The following is a 25,686-nucleotide window of genomic DNA, read 5'->3' as shown; positions in this document are numbered from 1 at the left end:
CACTTGAGTAATTCATTTGTCTGAAGGATGCGAGAGTTCTTGTCATGGTTCAAACGGAGCAGGAGTATAACAGAGGACTGACTCTCTGATTTATTGGCTGTTCCTGGGGATGCATGCAGAGACAGGTAGCTGCCAGAAGATCATTAACTCGGTGAAAGATGCCTATTGATCTGCCTGAAACTTCTTCCAGCATACTGAGATGTCGATGAGGGAATGCTGCCGACTGGTACATTCCAGGTGACAGGAGTACATGTTGAGGGATGCACTGAGGCTTGGCGCAGGACACTGTGGGGAAGAACCATAGTCTGGGGTCCATCCATTATTGGTCATTGAAGAGCTGAAACTGGTGGTGAGTCCCTCAAAGGAGCCACATTAGTGGCAATGCTGCTTTGTAATACAGTAAACGGCTAACACCACCATGTGCAGTAACAAATTACACGTGTTACACTAAGAATATAAATATACGTTGCACTGTTATCCTTTGTAAATATTGATTTTAATTGTGAATCAGTTTATTTTTGAAAAAAATTCTCTCCTGCATATAGCTCCAGAAAACTAACTGTTCTCAGTGTCATGGGGAGGACAGGGAGGCACTTGTAAGGGGGTCAGTAGCATTTAGCCAATGGAAGAGGATAACAATGCAATATTCCCATGCCCCCCCTACTCGTCAACACCTGAAAGGGACCTGGTGAGCTCACTGCTGGCAGAGAGTGAGTGAGTGAGTGAGTGAGACAGAGAGAGAGAGAAAAGTAAAGGTTCCATTATTGTCACATAATACTACATTTATAATGTAAAACACATGAAATTCTTCTTTCTTATTTTTCAATCTTTTAATTGGCTTTAATATATGCAAAATACATAGGTACATATAGTAATAATAATAAAGAACCCTTGTTATGGAAAAAATTAAAAGAAAAAAAAATTTAAACTAATGAAATTATTTAATTTTTCTCTACCGTAAGGCAGACAGAATCACCACTTTGTCCAGTGCCTCTCACAGAAACCTTTAAGAGAGAGAGAGAGAGAGAGAGAGAGAGAGAGAGAGAGCGAGAGAGAGAGAGAGAGAGCGAGAGAGAGAGCGAGAGAGAGAGAGAGAGAGAGAGAGCGAGAGCGAGAGCGAGAGCGAGAGAGAGAGAGAGAGAGAGAGAGAGAGAGAGAGAGAGAAAACTGGACTCTTCAAAAGACAATAGCATTCTGTGGCTCCTCTCTCCAATTTCTCCAAGCTGCTTTTCAGGATAAGCGACTGACGGTGCTGCCTGCAGCAAGCCTCAGCTGATTTACTGCGAGCTCTGGAGATTAATTGCGAGAAGGAATGCAGCAGCAATGTGTGGGAATCCCTTCTTTCGGCTCCAACATACTCCATTTCATCCCTCCCCCACTTTCATTTTCACTGCTTACTTCAGCCCTTGTTCCTCTCCACCCCATCGGGAAAGCCCATCACATCGCCAACTAAAAACATGAGAGCTTGTCAATTAATTATAATGTGAAATGGTAACTCTCCTTGTAGATTGCTTATTGTAATTTGATGCTCTACTGCCCTTCATCTATTACACTTGTATTCACACCATGAGTAATGGCAATTTGGAATTCAAAAGACTGTGGATGCTGGGGTTACAATAGAATAATAAGATAGATAATGTCAAACAAACAATCAAAATGTAAGGGTTAAAACTAATTAACATGGATCAAAGGTAGTTCATCCATGCATTTAGATCATGGCACAGAATGAGCTGACTGCCCTTCCTTCTTCTGCACCCCTCAGGAAACAGTCCATTAGCCAGCTCCCCACCATGACTACCAGCCACCCCACATCTCCATCGGGCACACAAAACTCAAAACGGTCAACCAGTTTACCTATCTCGGCTGCACCATTTCATCGGATGCAAGGATTGACAACGAGATAGACAACAGACTCACCAAGGCAAATAGCGCCTTTGGAAGATTACACAAAAGAGTCTGGAAAAACAACCAACTGAAAAACCACACAAAGATAAGCGTATACAGAGTCGTTGTCATACCCACACCCCTGTTCGGCTCCGAGTCATGGGTCCTCTACCGGCAAGAACGCTTCCACCAGCGTTGTCTCCGCTCCATCCTCAACATTCATTGGAGCGACTTCATCCCTAACATCGAAGTACTTAAGATGGCAGAGGCCGACAGCATCGAATCCACGCTGTTGAAGATCCAACTGCGCTGGGTAGGTCACGTCTCCAGAATGGAGGACCATCGCCTCCCCAAGATCGTGTTATATGGCGAGCTCTCCACTGGCCATCGTGTCAGAGGTGCACCAAAGAAGAGGTACAAGGACTGCCTAAAGAAATCTCTTGGTGCCTGCCACATTGACCACCGCCAGTGTGCTGATATCGCCTCAAACCGTGCATCTTGGTGCCTCACAGTTCGGCGGGCAGCAACCTCCTTTGAAGAAGACCGCAGAGCCCACCTCACTGTCAAAAGACAAAGGAGGAAAAACCCAACACCCAACCCCAACCAACCAATTTTTCCCTGCAACCGCTGCAACTGTGTCTGCCTGTCCCGCATCGGACTTGTCAGCCACAAACGAGCCTGCAGCTGACGTGGACATTTACCCCTCCATAAATCTTCATCCGCGAAGCCAAGTCAAAGAAGAAGAAAAACCAATGTTCCCAGCCTCATATTGTGCTCCTGTGACAAACAGGCAAGCCATTGCATCCGGCGGCTCCACTGCAGTCACTTTGAGGGCCTCCTGTCTTCAAATGGGGTTCTGTGAGAGCTTCTAACACTGCTCCCCCAATGTTATCTCTGCTGCTCTTAAGCTAACCTTGACCCTCTGCCCCATCACTTCTCTGCTCTTTTCTCTTCTACCCTCCCACCTATGTCCATTGAAGACCTCTTGCACGCCAGTTACCTGGACTCCACCCCCTGCCCCATCCTCCCTCCTCTCCCCACCTGCCTGTTTTTACTAATACCTGACAAAGGACCCAGACCCAAAATGTTGGTTACCCTTTCTTTCCCATGGATGAGTTTCTCCAGCACATGTGTGTTTCCCACTGCTTTGAATGCTCCCAAGATGATGAGAACTTTAAAATGAAGGATCTATTTAGTTCAGGGTACCCTTCTGTCACGAAGAGACAACCAAGTGTCAGTCTAGATGCGCCGATCTACACGACTAGATAGCTGACACCAAGTAGTCTGTGCGAACATACAATGCCAATTGCCTGCTAGATTTTCAGTAGTCTGACTTCAAAGGGTATGTCATTGGCACAAAGTCCGACATGAACCAGCCCTTCTTTCCCTTACCTCTCTGTGCAGTCAGGCATGTTGTTTTCACAGTGAATCCCATTGAAACCTTGTGGGCACTTGCAGACATAACTGTTGACATAATCAGAGCAGTTCCCACCATTCACACAAGGGTTGCTGGAGCATTCGTTTATCTCCTGCTGGCACTTGTCGCCAGTGAATCCCAACAAACAGGTGCATGAGAAGGAGTCGATACCATCGACACAGGAACCTCCATTCTGACATGGATCTAAGCAATTACAAAATCATATTTAAAATGTTGATTGATCACCAATGTGGCATTAGTTCATTAACACCTGAATGTATACATACAACCAGATGCAACAGCATTTCTTTGGACCATGTTGCACACACGATACACAGCATATGATAAACATATGGCCATAATTTTATCAAGCAAACAAGAATTTACAGGAACAGAAACAAGTCAGAAGGGAGTGAATTAAGTTTGACACAAGAGACTAGAATGCATCATAGACCTCGCCCTCAAAACCTGATTGGACCAGGTGAGAGGTAGATAAAATAGGGGAGAAGGTACCAGAACATATACTTTATAAGTGGGATGAAAAACTGGTACAACATAGAATTTCACCAGTACTGCACCATCTGCTCAACATTTGGAAGAAGATTCACATAGAAAGGAAAAAAACATATTACCAACTACCAAAATTATTATTGACACAAAATCAACTAATCCCTTTCACAATAGATAACCTTTCCTTTAGAGAATTGGAGAGAAAAGGGATCAAAAGAATATAAAATTGTTTTTCGGGAAATAATTTATTATCTTTTGAACAAATGAAGGACAAATATGGTATAACTCACGGTACAATGTTTGGATACCAACAACTGAAAACCTACTTGAAGGACACATTGGGAAGCAGGCTGAGGTTACCAGAAGGAAGCAGCTTTGAATATGTGATTACAGACACAATGATAATTAAAAGATTTATAACAAACATGTACATCAAGCTGCAAGAGAAAGAGAATGATGAAATAAGCTGTAAACCCAAACAAAAGTGGGAACAAGTTCTAAACATAAAGATAAAAAATGAAAAATGGGAAAAGCTATGCTCCGGAACTATGAGAAATACAATAAACACGCGCTTACGCATGATACAATATAATTGGTTACACAGGCTATATATCAAGCCCCAAAAGTTAAATAAATGGGACTCAACAGTATCAGATAGATGTTTTCGCTGTAAGAAGGAAATGGGAACAACAGTACATGCAATTTGGGCATGTGAAAAAGTGGAAAAGTTTTGGGAAGATCTAAATCAGGTATTAAATAAAATCACAAAAAGAAACATACCAAAAAATCCAGAGATCTTTCTTCTAAGTAATATAAGAAGTAAAGAATTAGGCATCAAATTGGATGAAGCACAAAAAAGATTTATGATCATAGCCTTAGCTGTAGCAAAAAAATGTATAATGTCAACCTGGAAATCAGAAGAGAGCCTGAGAATACAGCAATGGTACATAGAAATGAATAAATGTATTCCATTGGAAAAAATAACATTTAATTTAAAAAATAAAGTCACATTATTTGAACAAATTTGGGAACTGTACATGGAACATAACAGAGAGGGCCAACCGCGGACCTCCACTGCCTAAAATGATAGAATGAGAAGAAGATGAAATGAACTGACCCAGTGTGTAAAAGTAGATGACACAATTTTCTTGTTTATTTTCATTGTGTGATGACATTGTTTAATGGGTTTATTGTATTGTATATGTTGAACGTTGAGTGGGTAGGGAGGGGGGTGGGAAGGAGAGAGGGAAGGGAGGGGGAAAAAGGGGAGAAAATGACACTGTGTATATTCAAGAGGGAAATGTTTGTGTATATTTTGGTTAATATGGTTCATAGTGTGAAAAATTTTAAAAATAGACCTGGCCCTCACAAGCAGTAGAGGGGGTCGTCTCATCTGTCACTTCAGGGGGATACTTTATTAATTTATTTTATGATATAGCACGGTAGATGCCCATTCTGGGCTCAGGAAACCCATGCCGCCCAATTAACATCCCAACCCTGTATGTTTTGACGGAGGGTGAGAGGAAACAGAGGTCACAGAGAAAATGTACAAACTCCTGACAAACAGCAGCAGATTCCAATGCAGGTTGCTGGTACAGGTACTGTAATAGTGTTGCACTAGATGGTGAAGGCGCTATGGTTTGGGTATGACGTTAAAAATCCAACTGCACCCAGCTATGGAATCAATAATCCTTAGTCACTTTTTCCAAAAGGAAATTTTGTCAGTATAATGGGCAAGATCCTCAGCAACTATCACTAAAGCAACATGCTTGGTGGGACCAAGTAGTGTACAGGTTGGGTTTTCTATCTGACACTGTGGCTGCACTTCAAGGAGTGCCTAGACCAGACAGCATAGAACCATAAAACATTACAGCACAGGCTATTCAGCCTTTCTTGTCAATGCCAAACTTTTCTGCCAAGTCACAATGACCTGCACACAGTCCATAGCCCTCCATACCCTTCCCACCCATGTACCTGTCCAAATTCTTCTTAAATGTTAAAATTGAGCCCACATTCACCACTTCAGCTGGCAACTCATTCCATGTTCCCACCACACTCTCAGTGAAGAGGTTCCCCCTAATATTCCTTCTAAACTTTTCCCCCTTCACCCATGTCTTCTAGTTTGTTTCTCACTGACCCTCAGTGGACATTTACTCTGTCCATTCCACTCATAATTTTAAATACCTCTGAAATCTCTCCATCATTCTTTTATGCTCCCTGTAACTCAGTTCCTGAAGTCCAGGCAACATCTTGGTAAATCTTTCTGCACTCTTTCTATCTTATTGATATCTTTTTTGTAGTTAAGTGACCAAAACTTATTCCAAATTTGGTCTCACTTTGTCCTAAGATCCCAGCTTTGATTTATGAAGGCCAATATGCTAAAAGCTCTCTTTACAACCCTATCTATATGTGATGCCATTTTTAGTGAATTATTTATCTGTAATCCCAGATCCCTCTGTTCTACTGCACTCCTCAGTGCCCTACCTTGTATGGCCTTTCTTAGTTTGTCCTTCCAAAATGCAATACCTCACTGCATTTTCCATCTGCAATTTTTCAGTCCATTTTTCCAGGTGGTTCAGATCCCTCTGCAAGCTTTGAAAGCCATACTCGCTGTCCACAATGCCACAAATCTTAGTGTCATCTGCAAACTTGCTGATCCAATTTACCTCACTATGATCGAGATCATTGATATAGATGACAAACAACAATGTTGACAAACAGCACCAATCTCTGAGGCACACCACTAGTATCAGGCCTCCAGTTTGAGAAGCAATCATCCACCACCACTCTCTGGCTTCTACTGTATAGCCATTTAAATCCTGTTTGCTACCTCACCATGAATACTGAACTTCTGCACCTTCCTTACTAACCTGCCATGTGAGACCTTGTCAAAGGCCTTACTAAAGTCCACATGGACAACATTCACAGCCTTTTCTTCATCAACTTTCCTGGTAACCTCCTCGAGAAACTCTATCAGATTGGTTAAACATGACCTTCCATGCATAAAGCCATATTGACTATCCCTAATCAGTCACTGGCCATCCAAATAATTGTATATCAGATCTCTTAGAATGCCTTCCAATAATTTACCTACTACTGTCATCAGGTTCATCAGCCTATAATTTCCAAGGTTACTTTTGGTACCTTTTTTAAACAATGGAACATGAGCCACCCTCCAATCCTCCGGCAGCACATTTGTGGCCAAGAACATTTTAAATATTTTATCAGGCCCTGGGGATTTATTCACCCTTTGTTGCCTAAAGACAACAAGCACATCCTCTTTAATCTATATAGGTTCCATGACCTCACTGCTTGTTGTCCAAACTTTCCTTGACTCTGCCAGTTTCCTGAATCAATACTGATGGAAAAAAAATAAGAATTCCCCCATCTCATTGGCTCCATACATAGCTGACCAGTTTAATCTTCAAGGGGACCAAATTTGTCCCCTATTGTCCTTTTGCCCTTAATATACCTCTAGAAACCCTTAGGATTTTCCTTCACATTGTCTGCCAAAGCAACCTCATGTCTTCTTTTAGCCTCCTGATTTCTTTCTTCAGGTTTTTCTTGCATTTTTAAATTTTTATCAAGTACCTTATTTTCTCCATGCTGCCAATACCTGTCATACACCTCTCACTTCTTCTTTCCAATATCCCTCGAAAACCATGCCTGTTAACCTAACTTTTAATCCTAACAGGAACATACAAACTCTGTACTCTCAAAAATGTCACCTTTGAAGGCCTTCCACTTACCTTGCACATCCTTGCTCAAAAACAACTTATCCCAATCCACACATTCTAGATTCTTTTTCATTTCCTCAAAATAGGCCTTTCTCCAATTTAGAATCTCAGCCCGAGGCCCAAACCTATCTTTCTCCACAATTAACTTGAAACTAATGGCATTATGATCACTGGATCCAAAATATTTCCCTACACATACTTCTGACACCTGTCCTGTCTCATTCCCTAATAGGAGATCCAGTATTGCACTCTCTCTCAATGTTACCTCCATATATTGATTTAGAAAACATTTCTGAACACATTTGACAAACTCCAAGCCGTCCAGCCCTTTTACAGTCTGGGACTCCCAGTCAATATCTTCTACTAACACAACCTGCAGTTGTCTGCTATCTCTCTACAGATTTTCTCCTCCAATTCTCGCTGACTATTGGGCAGTCTATAATACAACTCCATGAGCATGGTCATACCTTTCTCATTCCTCAGCTCTACCCATATAGCCTCACTAGATGATCCTGTTGGTCTGTCCTGCCTGAGCACAGCTGTGATATTTTCCCTGATAAACAATGCCACTCCTCTTCCTTTCATCTCCCAGCTCTATCAAATCTGAAACAACGGAAGCCCAGAACATTGAGCTGCTAGTCCTGCACCTCCTACAACCAAGTTTCACTAAAGGCCATGATGTCATAATTCCACATGCTAATCCATGCTCTAAGCTTGTCTGCCTTTCTCACAATAATTCTTGCATTGAAATAGATGCACCTGAGAACATTTCCACTTATGCAACCCTATGATTTCTTATGTTACATGCAATTTTCACATCGTATTTTCTCTCTTCCACTGCCCAATCTCCTCTGGCATTCTGGTTCCTAGAGTGCAAATCTAGTTTAAACCTCTCGGAGCAGCACTAAATATTAGTCTTCCTGCAGTTCAAAACAGGTCTTTCAGCTTAACTTGTCCACGTTAACCAAGCTGGCATTCTGTCATATTCCCATTTGATTCATATCCTTCATAATTTCCTATTGATATATCTGTCTAAATGTTTCAAGTGTATCTGCTTCTATAGCTTCTTCTGGCATTTCATTCCACATTCAGCAAAAACGTTGTTGGTGTGGTCCCTTTTAAATCTCACCCCTCTCAACTTAAACGAATGCCCCCTAGTTCTGGAATCATCTATCCTGGGGTGGACAAGTGTAAGCGTTCATTTTATCCATGCCCTTCATGATTTTATACACCTTGAAAAGGTCACACCTCAGCCTCCTCCTCTATGAAATAAAGACCCAATCTATCCAACCAACCCCTCCACCCCCCATCCCACCCTCGCCATAACTCAAAGCCCATCAGTCTTAGCAACATTCTACCTGATCGGATGGAAAACATTTTGGGCTGTGCTTACACAAGACTCTCTTTTTCAGAGAAACTATTAAATTTTGGTGCACTTACTGGGGCTACAGTCATCGATGTTTGTCTCACAGTTCACTCCAGTATAGCCAGGGAGGCATCGACATTTGTAGCTCCCGGGAGTATTTTGACAAGAAGCACCATTTTTACAAGGATCCACAACACACTCATCAATATCCACTGAGCATTTCCGACCTACAAAGCAAACATTTATTACAACCACATACTAATAGAATAATGCAAGTGGGGATTTTCCACATTCCATGCCCACTGAAACAATTCCACTCTGTGGGAAGGTAAAGTACAAACGTCAACACAATAATTGACTGTTCTTTAATGTGGGACTTAAGAAATAAAAGAAATTTATTAATGGAATTTCCCAGAATTTAGAGTACAAAAGTCCAAGAACACATGACCTAACAACAGATGCCCATTTCAACTTTGCATGTACTCAACCATTCAATAAAGCCCAAGTTGGCCTCCCCCATTTCCACCTTCCCTGATTATCCCCTGATTCCTCCATACCCAAAATCTATGGCCCATCTTACTCAAGCTCAATTCAAAACTGTTCCTAACTGACTTCATCCAATTCAAAAGAAAATCCTTTTTTTTTATTTTCTCCCTCTCTCACACACATCCTTTATCTCAGTTCCTTTACATTACATCTAAGCCACTTCAAAAAACTTGAAGGAGTCTGGTTTTCTTAAAAATTTCCCTTGCTTAGATTGATAAGGATTTTATATTTCTTACTCAAATTATAGACTCTGAATGGAAAAACCTCTTCCTTTCATCAACCCTCAATAAATATAAAAGTCTCTCTGACAGGTTGTCATTTAATCTCCACTCGATGCTTCTAATTTGTCCAACTTTCTACAGAGCACATCTCCCATAGCCTCTGCCCTTACCACATGCTTTGCAGCAGTAGACACTTTGCTATTTGAAAAGTGCTCAAGAGGCTGAACTTCGCTTGCCACTTAGCACATTCATCTGGGCCAGGTAACCTCACAGGCTTCTGTCCCATTTTCTTCCCTTCTCTCCCCTGCAAGATCTTAAGATCTCAGGATGTGGGTAGAGAGATTTCACTGGCTCTGCCCATGGAATGACCCAAACAGACTTTGACAGAAGGCAGAGCTGTGGACAACTCTGTCAAAACCTTCACTCGTTCTAATTTATTTTTTATGATTAAGAGTATAATAGGATATGGGTGGGTGAAACAGTCACATTTGACAAAGAGGCCATTCAGATCTTTAAGCTTGTTCTGCCATTAAATACAATTAAGGTGACATGGGAGAGGTTTAATTGGAACTGAGGGTGTTTCTACACAGAGATTGGTGGGTGTATGGAATTGGCTGCTGAAGGAAGTGATTGAAGCAGGTACTATAGCAACATTTTAGAAAGAAAATTAGATGGATACATGGATAGGATGGATATCAAGGGATATGGGCCAAATGCAGCCAGGTGGGACTAGTGTGGGTGGGACATTTTAGTCGGTGTGAGCAAATTGGGCCAGCTTCCAAACTGTACGACTCTATGACAATCATGTCCGATTGTCTACCTCAATTGTATATTCCAACCTCTCCCCATGCCTTTGATGCCTTTTGAATCTCACTCTTAAATATATTCAGTGTCTTGACCTCCCAAGTCTTTTGGTCATTAATTCCACAAGTTCACCACTTGCTGACTGAAGAAAATTTCTGCTCATCACAGGCCTCTCTTATCATGCATCCCAAGAATATGATCCCTTGTTTGCGACATCCCAGCCAAGGAAAAGTACTTCTCTTATTATCCAACTCTGCAAGAAAATAACCTTCCATTCTATCCCATCTCATTCTTCCAAACATTCACAAATACTCACTCCTCCCCGATTACATTCTTAAACCTCAGCTGCCCAATCTCTCCTCACGCTGATCTCTCAGCCTCTCAGGAATCTGTCTGGTGAAGCCTTATTGCACTCTCTGAGGTGAGCATCTCCTTCCTTAGGAGAAGATGAGTTGAGTCAGTCAGGCCTCTATGTGGTTGAATAGACATTAACTGCTCACCTTGCCAACCCACTGTGCAGGTACACATGAAATTTTCATAGTCTTCTGTTTCACTGCACATGCCTCCATTTTCACACGGCTGGGAGGAGCATGGAGCAAGAATAAATTCGCAATCCTTCCCTAAAGAGGGAAGATGAATAAGCAATGAATAAATGGTTGCCACAGCCACATCAACAGTGCTGCTGGAAGCAAAACACATTCAAAACATGTATCAAGGCATCTCAGCTTTTGCTTAGACAGCTTATTTCAGCATGGAGATGAGAAAATGAAATTTAACAGAATTCAAAATAATTAGGGACCGGGAGAAAGAAAAGGATTGGTTGAAAAAGTAAAGAGATTTAAGATCAGGAAAGGAGATGAGCAACAGGCAATCTTCTGGAGACCCTCAGTGAGTCGAGCAGCATCAGTGGGAGAGAATGGAAGGTAGACATTTGAATCCGAGCCCTTCGCCCAGACAATGTAAGGTTTTGGCTGAAACGTCGACTGCTCTTTCTCTCCCACTGACACTGTTCAACCTGCTGAGTCCCTTCAGAAGATTGGTTGTTTCTCCAGATTCCAATGTCTGAAGTCTCCTGCGTAACTCCAGGAACAGGATTGAATTTTCTTTGTTTGTTGAATAAAAGTATGTTGAGCAAGTACTTCCAAATGGACATGTTCAAAGGATGAAATGAATGGGAAAATGACAGTGGGACTACTCTTAAAGGCTATGAAAGCATAATTTTGAATGCTCTTAAGGCAGAGGTAGACAGTTATTGATATGCAAGAGGATAAAGTGCAGACAGGAATGAGGAGCTGAGGTTACAGTCAGAACAGCACAATATCAATCAGTGACCTGCAGGCTTGAGCTCTAATTTGTTTGTTTGTATGTTAACCAGATAGATCTTTCAGCAGAGGCAGGATGGGCCAAATGGCCAACACAAGTGCTGTGGGATTTCTGTGCAGAACTGCTATTATTCAAGATATAATCTGTCTTGTATCCTTGGAATGGTGTAGGTAAATGGGAAGAAGGATCAAGAACTGATGATACAAGAGCTTCTGAACAGAAATAAACGAAGGACATTAAAGATCTTGTTTGCAATGTCCCTTCGTCCCACTCACCTTGTCAGATAAACACTTATAAATGAGTAAAATGACTGTTATGTCCAGCAAAGACACAATATAATCAGAATTTATTTTTTGCCAGCTTACACAATTGCAAAATTTGAAAACAATCAGATAATTCTGCCATTGTGGTCCACAATATAACACAACATTTTAAAATAAATTAATTCAAAAATAATTTTAAAATAAATGTAATCTGCACTCTCAGAATGCTTGGGAACAGCCAACATCACCAGTCCCCATCAGTACAGCCAGACTAAACTCACAAGAGTGATCTCCTTCACCAAAGGGAGGACAAGAAAGTAATATTTTCACAAGGGACATAGCTGCCTAAAGGAGGAGATTAGAGAGTAAGTGAAGTGAACATTGGTTTGAGCAACCTACATGGAATAAAGTACCAGTGCAGACTTTTTAATTTTTTTTAATTTTTCACACTATAAACCATACTGACCAAAATACATTCACTTTTTCTCTTGAATATATAGTGTCAATTTCTCCCCTTTTTCCCCCCTCCTTTCCTTCCCTCCCTCACCCTCCCTTCCCATTTATTTAAAGTTCAATCTATAAGATATATTAAACCCGTTAAACAATGTCGTCATTTAATAAAAATAAACAGAAATTTTATCTTTTACTTTTATATACTGAGTCAGTTCATTTCGGTGTCTTCTCCTTCTGTCATTTTAGGTGGTGGAGGTCCATGGTAGGATTTCTCTATTGTATTTCATGTATGGTTCCCATATTTGTTTGAATATTGTGATATTATTTCTTAAATTATATGTTATTTTTTCTAATGGAATAAATTTATTTATTTCTATGTACCATTGTTGTATTCTCAAGTTGTCTTCTAATTTCCAGGTTGACATTATACATTTTTTTGCTACAGCTAAGGCTATCATAATAAATCTTTCTTGTGCTTCATCCAAATCGAGTCCAAATTCTTTATTTCTTATATTACTTAGAAGGAATATCTCCGGGTTTTTTGGTATATTGCTTTTTGTGATTTTATTTAATATCTGGTTTAGATCTTCCCAAAATTTTTTGACTTTCTCACATGTCCAAATTGCATGTATTGCTGTTCCTGTTTCCTTTTTACAGCGAAAACATCTGTTTGATACTGTTGGGTCCCATTTATTTAACTTTTGGGGCTTGATATATAGCCTGTGTAACCAATTATATTGTATCATGCGTAAGCACGTGTTTATTGTATTTCTCATAGTTCCGGAGCATACCTTTTCCCATTTTTCATTTTTTATCTTTATGTTTAGAACTTGTTCCCACTTTTGTTTGGGTTTACAGGTTATTTCATTGTTCTCTTTGTCTTGCAGTTTGATGTACATGTTTGTTATAAATCTTTTAATTATCATTGTGTCTGTAATCACATATTCAAAGCTGTTTCCTTCTGGTAACCTCAGACTGTTTCCCAATTTGTCCTTCAAGTAGGTTTTCAGTTGGTGGTATGCAAACATTGTATCGTGAGTTATATTTGTCCTTCATTTGTTCAAAAGATAATAATTTATTTCCCGAAAAATAATTTTCTATTCTTTTGATCCCTTTTCTCTCCCATTCTCTGAAGGAAAGATTATTTATTGTGAAAGAGATTAGTTGATTTTGTGTCAATATTAATTTTGGTAGTTGATAATTTATTTTATTCCTTTCTACATGAATCGTCTTCCAAATGTTGAGCAGATGGTGCAATACTGGTGAATTCGTACGTTGCACCAATTTATCATTCCACTTGTATAGTATATGTTCAGGTACCTTCTCCCCTATTTTATCTAGTTCTAATCTGGTCCAATTTGGTTTTTCCCTTGTTTGATAAAAATCTGATAGGTAATTTAATTGTGGTGCTCTATAATAATTCTTAAAGTTTGGTAGTTGTAAACCTCTTGTTTGTACCATTCTGTTAATTTATCTAGTGCTATCCTCGGTTTCCCCCCCTTTCCATAAGAATTTCCTTATTATTTTCTTTAGCTCCTTGAAAAATTTCTCTGTTAGGTGAATTGGTAATGATTGAAATAGGTATTGTATCCTTGGGAAGATGTTCATTTTAATAGAGTTTATCCTTCTTATCAGTGTTAGTGGTAAGTCTTTCCAGTGCTCTAAGTCATCTTGTAATTTTTTTCATTAATGGCTAATAATTTAGTTTATATAGATGGCCGAGATTATTATTTAGTTGTATACCTAGGTATCGAATTGCTTGTGTTTGCCATCTAAATGGTGATTCTTTCTTAAACTTTGTGAAATTCGCATTATTCATTGGCATTGCTTCACTTTTATTTGCGTTGATCTTTTACCCCGATACTTCTCCATATTCCTTCAATTTCTTATGTAATTCTTTTATTGACATTTCTGGTTCTGTTAAGTATATTATAACGTCATCTGCAAATAGACTGATTTTATATTCCTTCTCTTTTATTTTTATCCCTCTTATTTTATTTTCTGTTCTTATCAGTTCTGCTAGTGGTTCTATAGCTAACGCGAATAGTGAGGGAGATAGTGGACATTCCTGCCTTATTAATCTTTGTAGTACTTTGAATAAATAATTCCATTCTACTCTGTCAAAGGCTTTCTCTGCTTCTAAAGCAACCGCTACTGTTGGAGTTTTTTTCCTTGTACTGCATGGATTAAGTTAATGAATTTACAGATATTGTCCGTTGTTCGTCTTTTTTTAATAAATCCAGTTTGGTCTAGTTTTACTATTTTTGGTACACAGTCGGCCAATCTGTTTGCTGATAGTTTAGCTATTATCTTATAATCTCTGTTAAGTAGAGATATTGGTCTATATGATGCTGGTGTTAGTGGATCTTTCCCCGTCTTTGGTATTTCTGTAATTATTGCTGCTTTGCATGAATCTGGTATGTTTTGTGTTTTTTTAATCTGGTTCATTACTTCCAGGAGAGGAGGAATTAATAAGTCTTTAAATGTTTTATAGAATTCTATTGGGAGTCCATCCTCTCCCGGTGTTTTATTGTTCGGTTGTTTTTTTAATATCTTTGTATTTCTTCTATTTCAAATGGTTTTATTAATTTATTTTGCTCCTCCGTTTGTAATTCGGTAGTTCAATTTTAGTTAGAAATTCATCTATTTTGTCTTCTTTCCCTTCATTTTCAGTTTGATATAATTGTTCATAGAATTCCCTGAAGTTTTCATTGATCTCCGTTGGGTTATATGTAATTTGTTTGTCCTTTTTCCTTGATGCCAATACTGTTCTCTTAGTTTGTTCTGTCTTAAGCTGCCACATTTGTATTTTGTGCATTTTTTTTTCCTAGCTCATAATATTTCTGTTTTGTCTTCATTATGTTCTTCTCCACCTTAGATGTTTGTAGTGTTTCATATTTTATTTTCTTGTCTGTCATTTCTCTTCTTTTAGTTGTATCTTCCTTTATTGCTAATTCTTTTTCTGTATTTGTTATTTCCCTTTCCAACTGTTCTATTTCTCGATTGTAGTCCTTCTTCATCTTAGTTACATAACTTATTATCTGTCCTCTGATGAATGCTTTCATTGCGTCCCATAGTATAAATTTATTTTTCACTGATTTTGTATTTATTTCAAAGTACATTTTAATTTGTCGCTCAATGAATTCTCCAAAACCCTGTCTTTTAAGTAATATGGAGTTTAATCTCCATCTATACATTCTTGATGGGATGTCCTCTAGCTCTATTGCCAATAACAGGAGTGAGCGATCCGATAACAATCTAGCTTTATACTCTGTTTTCTTAACTCTTCCTTGAATGTGGGCTGATAACAGGAATAGGTCTATCCTTGAGTATGTTTTATGTCTACCCGAATAATATGAATATTCCTTTTCCTTTGGGTGTTGTTTCCTCCATATATCCAAAAGTTGCATTTCCTGCATCGATTTAATTATAAATTTGGTTACTTTGTTCTTTCTGTTAGTCTTTTTTTCCAGTTTTATCCATCTTTGAGTCCAAATTAAGGTTAAAATCCCCTCCTATTACTATATTCCCCTGTGTATCTGCGATCTTCCAAAAGATATCTTGCACAAATTTTTGATCTTCTTCATTAGGTGCGTATACATTGAGTAAATTCCAATATTCTGAATATATCTGACATTTTATCATTACATACCTCCCTGCTGGATCTATTATTTCCTCCTCTATTTTGATTGGTACATTTTTATTGATTAATATAGCTACTCCTCTGGCTTTTGAATTATATGATGCTGCTGTTACATGTCCTACCCAATCTTTCTTTAATTTCTTGTGCTCCATTTCAGTTAGATGTGTTTCTTGCACGAATGCTATATCAATTTTTTCTTTTTTCAGTAAATTTAACAGTTTCTTCCTTTTGATTTGGTTATGTATTCCGTTAATATTTAAAGTCATATAGTTCAACATGGCCATTTCATACTTTGTTTATCTTTCCTTTCCGTTTCCTCATCACCACCTTCCCTTCTTATCCATTTCTGTTTTCATTTTTTGAACACATTGTAAGACAACATTTCTAAAACATAAAATATTTCCACTATTCCCACATCTAAAATTCCTTTAACCCCAATAGTCCCTCCCTTCTCTGAGTTGCCCTTTGTCCCTTGGCGGGCAACCACATCTCCCCTCTCCATTTGGATTTGCGAATCCGCTCGCGTCAACTGATTTCACAGTGACTGTTATTCTTCCCCACCCAGCCCCCCCAGAAAAGACTTTAATCTTCATATATAACAAAGCTCACTCTCTTAATTCCCTCCTTACTTCCTTTCTTCCCTTTCTTTCCCTTCTTAGTTCTTACTTATACTTTATTCTTTTTTATATATAGTTTGTTGTCATTTTTGTTCTTTTTACATCTCTTTAATGGTGCAGCCGAGATAGGATCGACAATGAGATAGACAACAGACTCGCCAAGGCAAATAGCGCCTTTGGAAGACTACACAAAAGAGTCTGGAAAAACAACCAACTGAAAAACCTCACAAAGATAAGCGTATACAGAGCCGTTGTCATACCCACACTCCTGTTCGGCTCCGAATCATGGGTCCTCTACCGGCACCACCTACGGCTCCTAGAACGCTTCCACCAGCGTTGTCTCCGCTCCATCCTCAACATCCATTGGAGCGCTCACACCCCTAACGTCGAGGTACTCGAGATGGCAGAGGTCGACAGCATCGAGTCCACGCTGCTGAAGATCCAGCTGCGCTGGATGGGTCACGTCTCCAGAATGGAGGACCATCGCCTTCCCAAGATCGTATTATATGGCGAGCTCTCCACTGGCCACCGTGACAGAGGTGCACCAAAGAAAAGGTACAAGGACTGCCTAAAGAAATCTCTTGGTGCCTGCCACATTGACCACCGCCAGTGGGCTGATAACGCCTCAAACCGTGCATCTTGGCGCCTCACAGTTTGGCGGGCAGCAGCCTCCTTTGAAGAAGACCGCAGAGCCCACCTCACTGACAAAAGGCAAAGGAGGAAAAACCCAACACCCAACCCCAACCAACCAATTTTCCCTTGCAACCGCTGCAATCGTGTCTGCCTGTCCCGCATCGGACTGGTCAGCCACAAACGAGCCTGCAGCTGACGTGGACTTTTTACCCCCTCCATAAATCTTCGTCCGCGAAGCCAAGCCAAAGAAAGAACATCTCTTTATCTCTGTCTGTTTTGTAGGTGTTCTGCAAATTTTCGTGCTTTTTCCGGATCTGAGAAAAGTTTGCTTTGCTGCCCCGTGATAACTATTTTAAGCATCGCTGGATATTTTAACATAAATTTATAACCTTTTTTCCATAGGGTCGATTTTGCTGCGTTAAACTCCTTCCTCTTCTTCAGGAGTTCAAAACTTATGTCTGGATAGAAAAAAATTTTTGATCTTTGTATTCCAGTGGTTTTTTGTCTTCTCTTATTTTTTTCATTGCCTTCTCCAATATATTTTCTCTTGTCGTATATCTTAAGAATTTTACTAGAATGGATCTTGGTTCTTGTTGTGGTTGTGGTTTAGGGGCTAATGTTCTGTGTGCCCTTTCTATTTCCATTTCTTCCTGTAATTCTGGTCTTCCTAGGCCCCTGGGGATCCATTCTTTTATAAATTCTTTCATATTTTTGCCTTCTTCATCTTCCTTAAGGCCCACTATCTTTATATTGTTTCTTCTATTATAATTTTCCATTATATCTATCTTCTGAGCTAACAGCTCCTGTGTTTCTTTAACTATTTTTTATCAGATTCTTCTAATTTCTTTTTTAAGTCATCTACTTCCATTTCTATGGCTGTTTCTCGTTCTTCCACCTTGTCCACTATTTTTCCTATTTCTGTCATGACCATCTCTAATCTACTCACTTTTTCTTCTGTACCTTTTATTCTAATTTTAATTTCACTGAATTCTTGTGTCAGCCATTCTTTTAATGTTTCCATATATTCTTTGAAGAATTTTTTATCCATGTACTGTCCCCTTCCCTTCATCTTCCATTTCTCTGTGTAGAGTTTGATGTTCTCCCTCCTCTTCTTCTGAGTCCACTCCAGGATCTGTGTCCTTTACCTCTGTCTCTTCTGATTTTCTTGTTGGGTTGTTTATTTTATTTTGTTGGTTATTTTTGTTTTTATCATTTTTATTAAAGGTGTCTTGGTGTTGGTCTTCTTCCTCTGGGTTGGTCATCTGTTGTTTCTCTGATTTCCTTTTTTTATTCTCTTCCTTCTTGTTCTCGTTATTTTCTATGTTTTCCTGTTGAGAGTCTTGCCGTCGTGTTATACTTGTCTGTTTCGGCTGTGGAGAATTACTCCTCAGCTGGTCGCCCCTCCCGTCGGTGTTGTTTTTGTCTTGTGCATCGCGCATGCGCAAGGATTCAAGCATGTGCGGTTGCGCACTTTTGTTTGGCTCCGTGAGCCATTTTTGTAGTCCTGAGTTCGGGGTTTCCACTGACCTCAGGGACCGGGCTTCTCTCTCCACGGCGGGCCTCCTCATACAAGTAAGGCCTTCACCTTTCTCTTCCGACGTCTTTCCTTCTTCTTTTCTCCCCGTTGTTTTTGGTTTTTCTTCCTTTGCTGCCATTTTCTCCACACTTTTATTTTTAATTTGTTATGGTTTCTGTGTTTGTAGCTTTGCTTTTTCTTTATTTTTAAAAAAATTTTCTGGAGAGGGCTGGTATTTTCTTACCGGTCACTACTCCATCACGTGACTTCCCCTTACCAGTGCAGACTTGAGGCACAAAAAGTATGCAAAATTTAAGATGTCGAATTTCTTGTTTTGTGACATGAGAACGAAAGTAGGGGCAGAAGTTGCCCATCCAGCCTCTCAAATCCATTGTGTCAGTGAGATCATGGCTGATGTGGCTGTGGACTCAGCTCCATCGACCCACCTGTTCCCAATGACTCAATTCCCCAATTCTTCAAAGGTGTCTATCTGTGCCTTAAATACATTTCATCAGGCAGCCTCTGCTCCTTCCTTGGCCAGTGAACTCCACAGATTCACTACTCTCTGGGAGAAGCAGTTTCTCCTCATTTCCATCAATATACTCTGTCAAATCTTGAGGCTGTGTCTCACCCATGAGTTGAAACAACCTTCCTGCTTCAATGTCATCTATTCCTTTCATAATTTAATTTCCATAAGATCCCCTGACCCTTCTCAACTCCAATGTGCATAATCCCAGGCTACTCTGTCTCTACTCATAAGTTCACCCCCTCATGTCTGGAATTAACCTGGTGAGCCTCCTCTGCACTCCCTCCAAAGCTTGTGTATCCTTTCTCAAGCAAAGAGACCAGAATGTGTCCATCACAATGTGTTGCCACAATATAATCTGTTGACCAGCATCTCATCTCTGTGAATAGTCTGGGGTACCATGCCTAATTCCAGCAGGTGATCCAGGCTAAATCCGTCATGTAAGTGCAAAGACCAGAATGACTGAACTGACCCCATGGGTAGAAAAAAACCCAATTACATTATTAACTAGATATGATCACATTGCAGATAAATGGTGGAACGGACATGACAGATCGGATGGGCAACTCCTGAGCCTGCTTCTTATGGTCTTATAACACTATACTGTAAAAGAATTTAAAAATCTTAAATTTTACACACTTTTCATGCCTCAAGTTTGCACCTGTGCTTTAATCTACGTCAGCTATTCAAATCACTTCACATACTCTCTTCATCTCCTCTTTCAGGCAGCTATCTATGTCCCTTGTAAAAATATTACTTTCTTGTGCTTCCATTGCTGAAGGAGATCATTCTGTGACAAGAATAAGATGTTAAAGCAAAGGCTGAACTGACCCTTTGGGTAGAAAAAAAATCTAATTGCATTATTAATGAGATATGATCACATGGCTGATAAGAGGACCCTTTGTGAACATTGCAGAAGAATCCTGGATCCCCTGGGGTTGAGACAGCTGCAGAGTGGACAGGAAATGCATTTATGCTTTCAGCTTGCACTGGAATATGTGGTGCTGGCAGAGACAGCAAAATAACGGTGGCCAGTGCCAGTGACCGAAGCAGGGGGAGTGGCGAGATGTTCTGCATCCCACAGAAGTGCTGGGAAAACTCAGCAGGTAGGGCAGCATCCAAGAAACCAAAAGACACATATCGTTCCAGATCTGAGCCCTTCTTCAAAAGTGCATCCCTCCCCCCCACCATCACTAATGCAATAGCACTGAGGTGAACTTTGCCCTGCGCATCACTGTAAAAAGGTCCAGAGGCAAAGCAAGACATATATCCCATAGATCCACAGAACTCTTCAGCCCAGAAAAAGGCCCTTTAGCCCATCTAGTCTCTATCAAACTAAATTCTGCCCAGTCCCATTGACCTGCACCCACTCTATAGCCCTCCATTCCCCTCCCATCTACGTACCTATCCAAACTTTTCTTAAATGTCGAAATGGAACCTATATTCACCATTTCAGCTGGAAGCTTGTTCCATTCTATCACCATTCTCTAGATGAAGCTGTTCCCCCGAATGTTCCCTAGAACATTTTATCTTTCAACACTGCAACTGTTGCCCTGTACAATAGTAATTTATTCCTCCCTCGCCTCATGATCAGTGAACACAACACATGAGAAATTTGGTTTGGAAAACAGAAGGCAGTCTGAGGACCTTGTGTCTGCCTTGGCTTTTCATGGCTACTGACCTCCGAACAGTGCACTGGTTCACCCTCCCTTGGTCAGCACCCAAAAGGATGCCGTGTTGGGAGAAGAAATTTCCCAACTCTCAGGTTCATGGATAGGATGGGTTTAGAGGGATCTGGGCCAAACACATGCAGGTGGAGTCAGTGTGGATGAGCCATTTTAGTCGGCATGAGCAAGTTAGGCTGAAGGGCTTGTTTCCATGCTGTATGACCCTAACACTCCGGAGTGGGATTGAAGAAACATAGCAACAACCTCAAGACAACATAGGAAAAAGCTGCACACTATAATCTTTCTTTAAATACTCTTACCAGTATATGGGAGTGAACACACACAGTGATAGCTGTTGACTTCATCCACACAGGTTCCTTTGTTCAGACAGGGGTTTGATGCACACTCATCAATGCTGATTTGGCAGTTGGAACCTCAAGATTTATTAAAATAGAAAAGATTATTTTTTCCCCTTTTTTGGATGCTGAACGCTTACGCCATGGCAAACATTTAGAAAAGAAACAACCAATTCTGGCTTTGACACCAGCAAGTGCGAAGGTTTTGCTGCAGTAATATGCCTTTGCCATTGTCACACTATCCTCTTCAAGTTAACACTGCTCTGCAGGTCTAACAGATATGACTGTCAATTGCTGGCAATTAGGTCGGCTTTGCACAACAGACTCATGTCCAGGAAGGAGAACCGCTGCCTTCATACCCTGCTATTCTCTTCCAAGTTCAACAAGAAAGTCTGCGGATGCTGGGGCCGACAGCAATACACAAACGTGTTGGAGAAGGTCATACATTATCCACAGGTGACCAATATTTTGGGCCTGAGCCCTTTGTCAGTTTTAAGCAGAAATAGGCAAGCCCTTGAAATAAAGAGGTGGAGGGAGGGTGGAAGAGAAGAGGTGGGAGGAAGGGTCAAAGGGAAGAGCACAGGCTAACTAACACCTCAGAGATCGTAGGTGGATACAGATGGGAGGGTAGAAGAAAGAAATTCTGAGAAGTGATGGGGGAGAAAGTCAAGGGGAGGTATGGGGAGTTGGAGGAAAAGGGAGAGTGGTAGAGAAAGAGAGAGAGACTCGGGGAAGGAGATTAACAGAAGCTGGAGAAGTCAGTATTAATGTCATCTTGTTAGCTCGTGCCCAGACAGAATATAATGTGTTGAAGTTCCCTCCTAAGCATCACTGATTAACATATTAGCAAACAATCCAACCAGTTCAGCATTTGGCCATACCAGATTAAATGAGCATAATTTGGAAGATGCACTGGAGCAAACTGCCAAAGACTTCTGAGGCAACATTTCTAATGTATAAATTCCATCGGTCAAGAGGACAGGATCAGCATATGCACACATTCACATCTCCAAGAACAAGCTTTAACACAGTTTATACATGGGCTCACCATTTTCCACTCAACAGGAATACCACTCAAAGTCACTGTAATATGATGGCACACAAATTCCATCATCTTGACTCACTGATATTCCTTCCTGCTGGATCGAGATCCTGAGAGTAATTTCCCGACAACAGGATGCTGTGGTTCAAAGCAGCCGCCACCCAAGAGCACATTCTGAAGGAATGTTAAACATCAGAATGCCCCTAATCATCAAAAAAAAGAGACAAGTGGACTCCGTATCTAAGAAATGAATTGTTGACATTGGAGAGGGATCAGAGGAGCTTCATGAGAATGATCCTGGGAATGAAAAGGTTATCATGTGGCTCTGGGACTGAACTCACCGGAGGTCAGAAGGATGAGGGGGTATCTAATTGAAACTGATCAAATACTGGAAGACTTGGATAGAATGGATGTGGAGAGGTTGTTCATTGCAGTGGGTGAGTCTGGGACCAGAGGGCATGGCCTCAGAATAAAAATGCGCCTTTAGAACAGGGATGAGAGGAATTTCTTTCGATAGAGGTGAATCCATAGAATCAATTGCCAATGACAGCTGTGGAGACCAATTCTTTGGAATATTTAAGACGGAGGTAGATAGTTCCTTGATCAGGAAGGGAATGAAGGGTAATTGAAAAAAGGCAGGATAGTAAATCAGCCAATGATGTAATAACAGGACAGACTCAAATGGCCAAATTCCACTCCTATATTGTATGGTCTTAATAGGCTTAATTTAAGTTTCTGCCCGATGGATCATTGGTTGACATCCAGCCTTCACATTTTCTTGTGAAAGAATCATCATCATTTCCATCCACTGGTGTGAAATTAGTATAGCTGAGGGTTCATGCTAATTGGAGGGCAATCAATAAAATCAACTTACCTGAGAGTGTAATCAGAGGGGATCAAAATTCAGTCTCAAGAGCGACAATGTGACTGTCTAATGGACACAAAATTGCTCTGCCCTCCATTTTGAGCCAAGACTGGAGTGGGGATTTTGCCAATTGGGAAATTAACTCACACTCCTTTCAATTTGGAAGTTGCAAATAGAGAAACATGGAAGCTTTTTTTTATGCCAAAGAAAAAGTGAATGACCATTTCACCAACTCCTGCTTCCTCACCAGTCAGAACAAACATGAACAAAATAAAATAAAATAAAAACATTTGCATAAGAACCTCCTGTCAAAAACATTCATAATTTCATATCGAAACATCATGGTGCAAAGACCCAAAAATAAAATTGGAAAACATTTCACATTTCACAAGAATAATGCTTATTCTTTGTGAAACATTATATATAACACACATATTTACCATTTGAAAACCATATAGAGTGCTTTAAAATATTGATCGAACTCTTTAATCTGAAAACTGCTCAATTACAAGAAATCAAACAGTGAAGTTCCTTTCATATTTTTTTTTATGGTCTCGGGAATCTGGAAATCTTGGGTGACACAGGTTCCTTAGGTCAAAAGAATGCAAGAAATAGGAGCAGGAGTGGTGAGAAAATGGTGAACCTGCTCCGCCATTCAATGAGATCGCGGCTGATCTGATGATAGGCTCATCTCCACGTACCTGCCTTTTCCCCATATCCCTTAATCTCCTTCCTTTGTAGAAATCTATCCAACTTTGTCTTAAATATACTCACTAAGGTAGTGTTCACTGCATCAATCAATCAGAATTCACAGCAGTGAATTCCATAGATTCACCACCCTCTGGAAAAAGCAGTTCCTCCTCATCTCCGTCCTAAATCTACTCACCTCGATCTTGAGACTATGTCCCCTAGTTCTAGTCTCCCCCACCAATGGGAACAACTTACTTGCCTCTCTTTTATCCATGCCTTTCATAATTTTATACATTTCTATAAGATCCCTTCTTATTTTTCTAAATTCCAGCAAGTATAGCCCCAGATGACTCGATCTCTCCTCACATGCTAATATCCTCATAGGCTAACTCCCTCATCTCTGGAATCATCCTGGTGAACCTCCTGTGGATCACTGCCAAAGCCAGTATATCCTTCCTAAAGTAAGGAGACCAGGAATGAACGCAGTACTCCAGATGCGGCCTCACCAGTACCTAGTATGCTTGCAGAATAACCTCCCTGCTCCTAAATTCAATCCTTCTAGCAATGAAGACCAACATTTTATTTGCCTTCTTGATAACCTGCTGCATCTGCAAACCAACATTTTGCCTTTCATCCACAAGCACTCTCAAGTCCTTCTGCACAGCAGCAGGCTGCAATCACTTGGATCTTCCATTTTTCCTTCTACTGTAAATTGGATAACCTCACATTTACCAACACTATACTCCATCTGGCAGACCCTTGCCCACTCACTTAACCTTTCTGTACCTCTCCGCAGACTTTCTGTATCCTCAGCACAATTTGCTTTTCTACTCAATTTAGTGTCATCAGCAAACTTAGATACACTACACTCTATCCCCTCTTCCAAACTGTTAATGTATATTGAGAACAGTGTGGGCCCAGCAGCACCCTACTGATCACTGATTGCCAACCAGAAAAATGCCCCTGTATACATACCAATTCTCTGCTTTCTATTGGTTAACCAATCCTTTATCCATGCTAATCACCCCAAACTCTATGCATCCTTAGCTTATGTACAAGTCTTTCATGAGGCACCTTATCGAATGCCTTCTGGAAATCCCAGGGTTGGAAGGGCCTTCTACACTGCTGTATCGTTGAAAAGGAAATGGAAACTGGAATGGGTCTTTCAAAGACTTGACAAAAGAATGATGCTTCTCCCTCACCTTTAAATCCTGTCAAGCAAGTGCACCGGTAGCCGTTGATGAGGTTCTCACAAGTTCCTCCCTGCTGGCAGGGGTTTGACTCGCACTCATCTCTGTCTACGTCACAGTTGACTCCAACCCAGCCAGCATCACATTCACACTGGTAACTGCAAAAGCAAAAACAGAAACCATTCAAGGCAACAAACAACTGGAGGTGTCCCTTGTTTGGAACAGACATGGCAAACAGATAGATATGTTCTGAAAATACAAAGGTAATTTCAAAAATAAATTATCTGCACAGAATACCATGTGCAACCCTTGGATGTCCCTCCAGTGTAAAGCTTGGGACAATTCACTGCTAGATGTGCCACCTTTTGAGATGAAGAGCTTGCTATGTGAGACTGTAGATTGGCCACCAAGAAGTCT

General features: G+C 40.4%; 1 protein-coding gene across 4 annotated transcripts in view; it reads right to left on the bottom strand.

Moving 5' to 3' along the window:
- The window catches only part of LOC138763457 (neurogenic locus notch homolog protein 2-like), a 241,228-nt gene that overhangs the window by 52,580 nt on the left and 162,962 nt on the right, over positions 1-25,686 (bottom strand). For 3 of the 4 annotated variants that reach the window (XM_069937636.1, XM_069937637.1, XM_069937638.1), the window contains 5 exons: positions 25,282-25,427; positions 21,447-21,560; positions 10,986-11,105; positions 8,989-9,141; positions 3,277-3,505 (listed from right to left, as the gene is read on the bottom strand). In XM_069937636.1, coding sequence (XP_069793737.1) covers positions 3,277-3,505; positions 8,989-9,141; positions 10,986-11,105; positions 21,447-21,560; positions 25,282-25,427 — 762 coding nt within the window. The remainder of the gene's footprint in view (positions 1-3,276; positions 3,506-8,988; positions 9,142-10,985; positions 11,106-21,446; positions 21,561-25,281; positions 25,428-25,686) is intronic. The other variant, XM_069937639.1, reaches the window with a different exon arrangement.

The sequence above is a fragment of the Narcine bancroftii genome, chromosome 5, assembly GCF_036971445.1.
Source record: "Narcine bancroftii isolate sNarBan1 chromosome 5, sNarBan1.hap1, whole genome shotgun sequence".
NCBI lineage: Eukaryota > Metazoa > Chordata > Chondrichthyes > Torpediniformes > Narcinidae > Narcine > Narcine bancroftii.
Note: the sequence above shows the minus strand (reverse complement) of the source record. Positions and strands in the feature narration are given on the sequence as shown.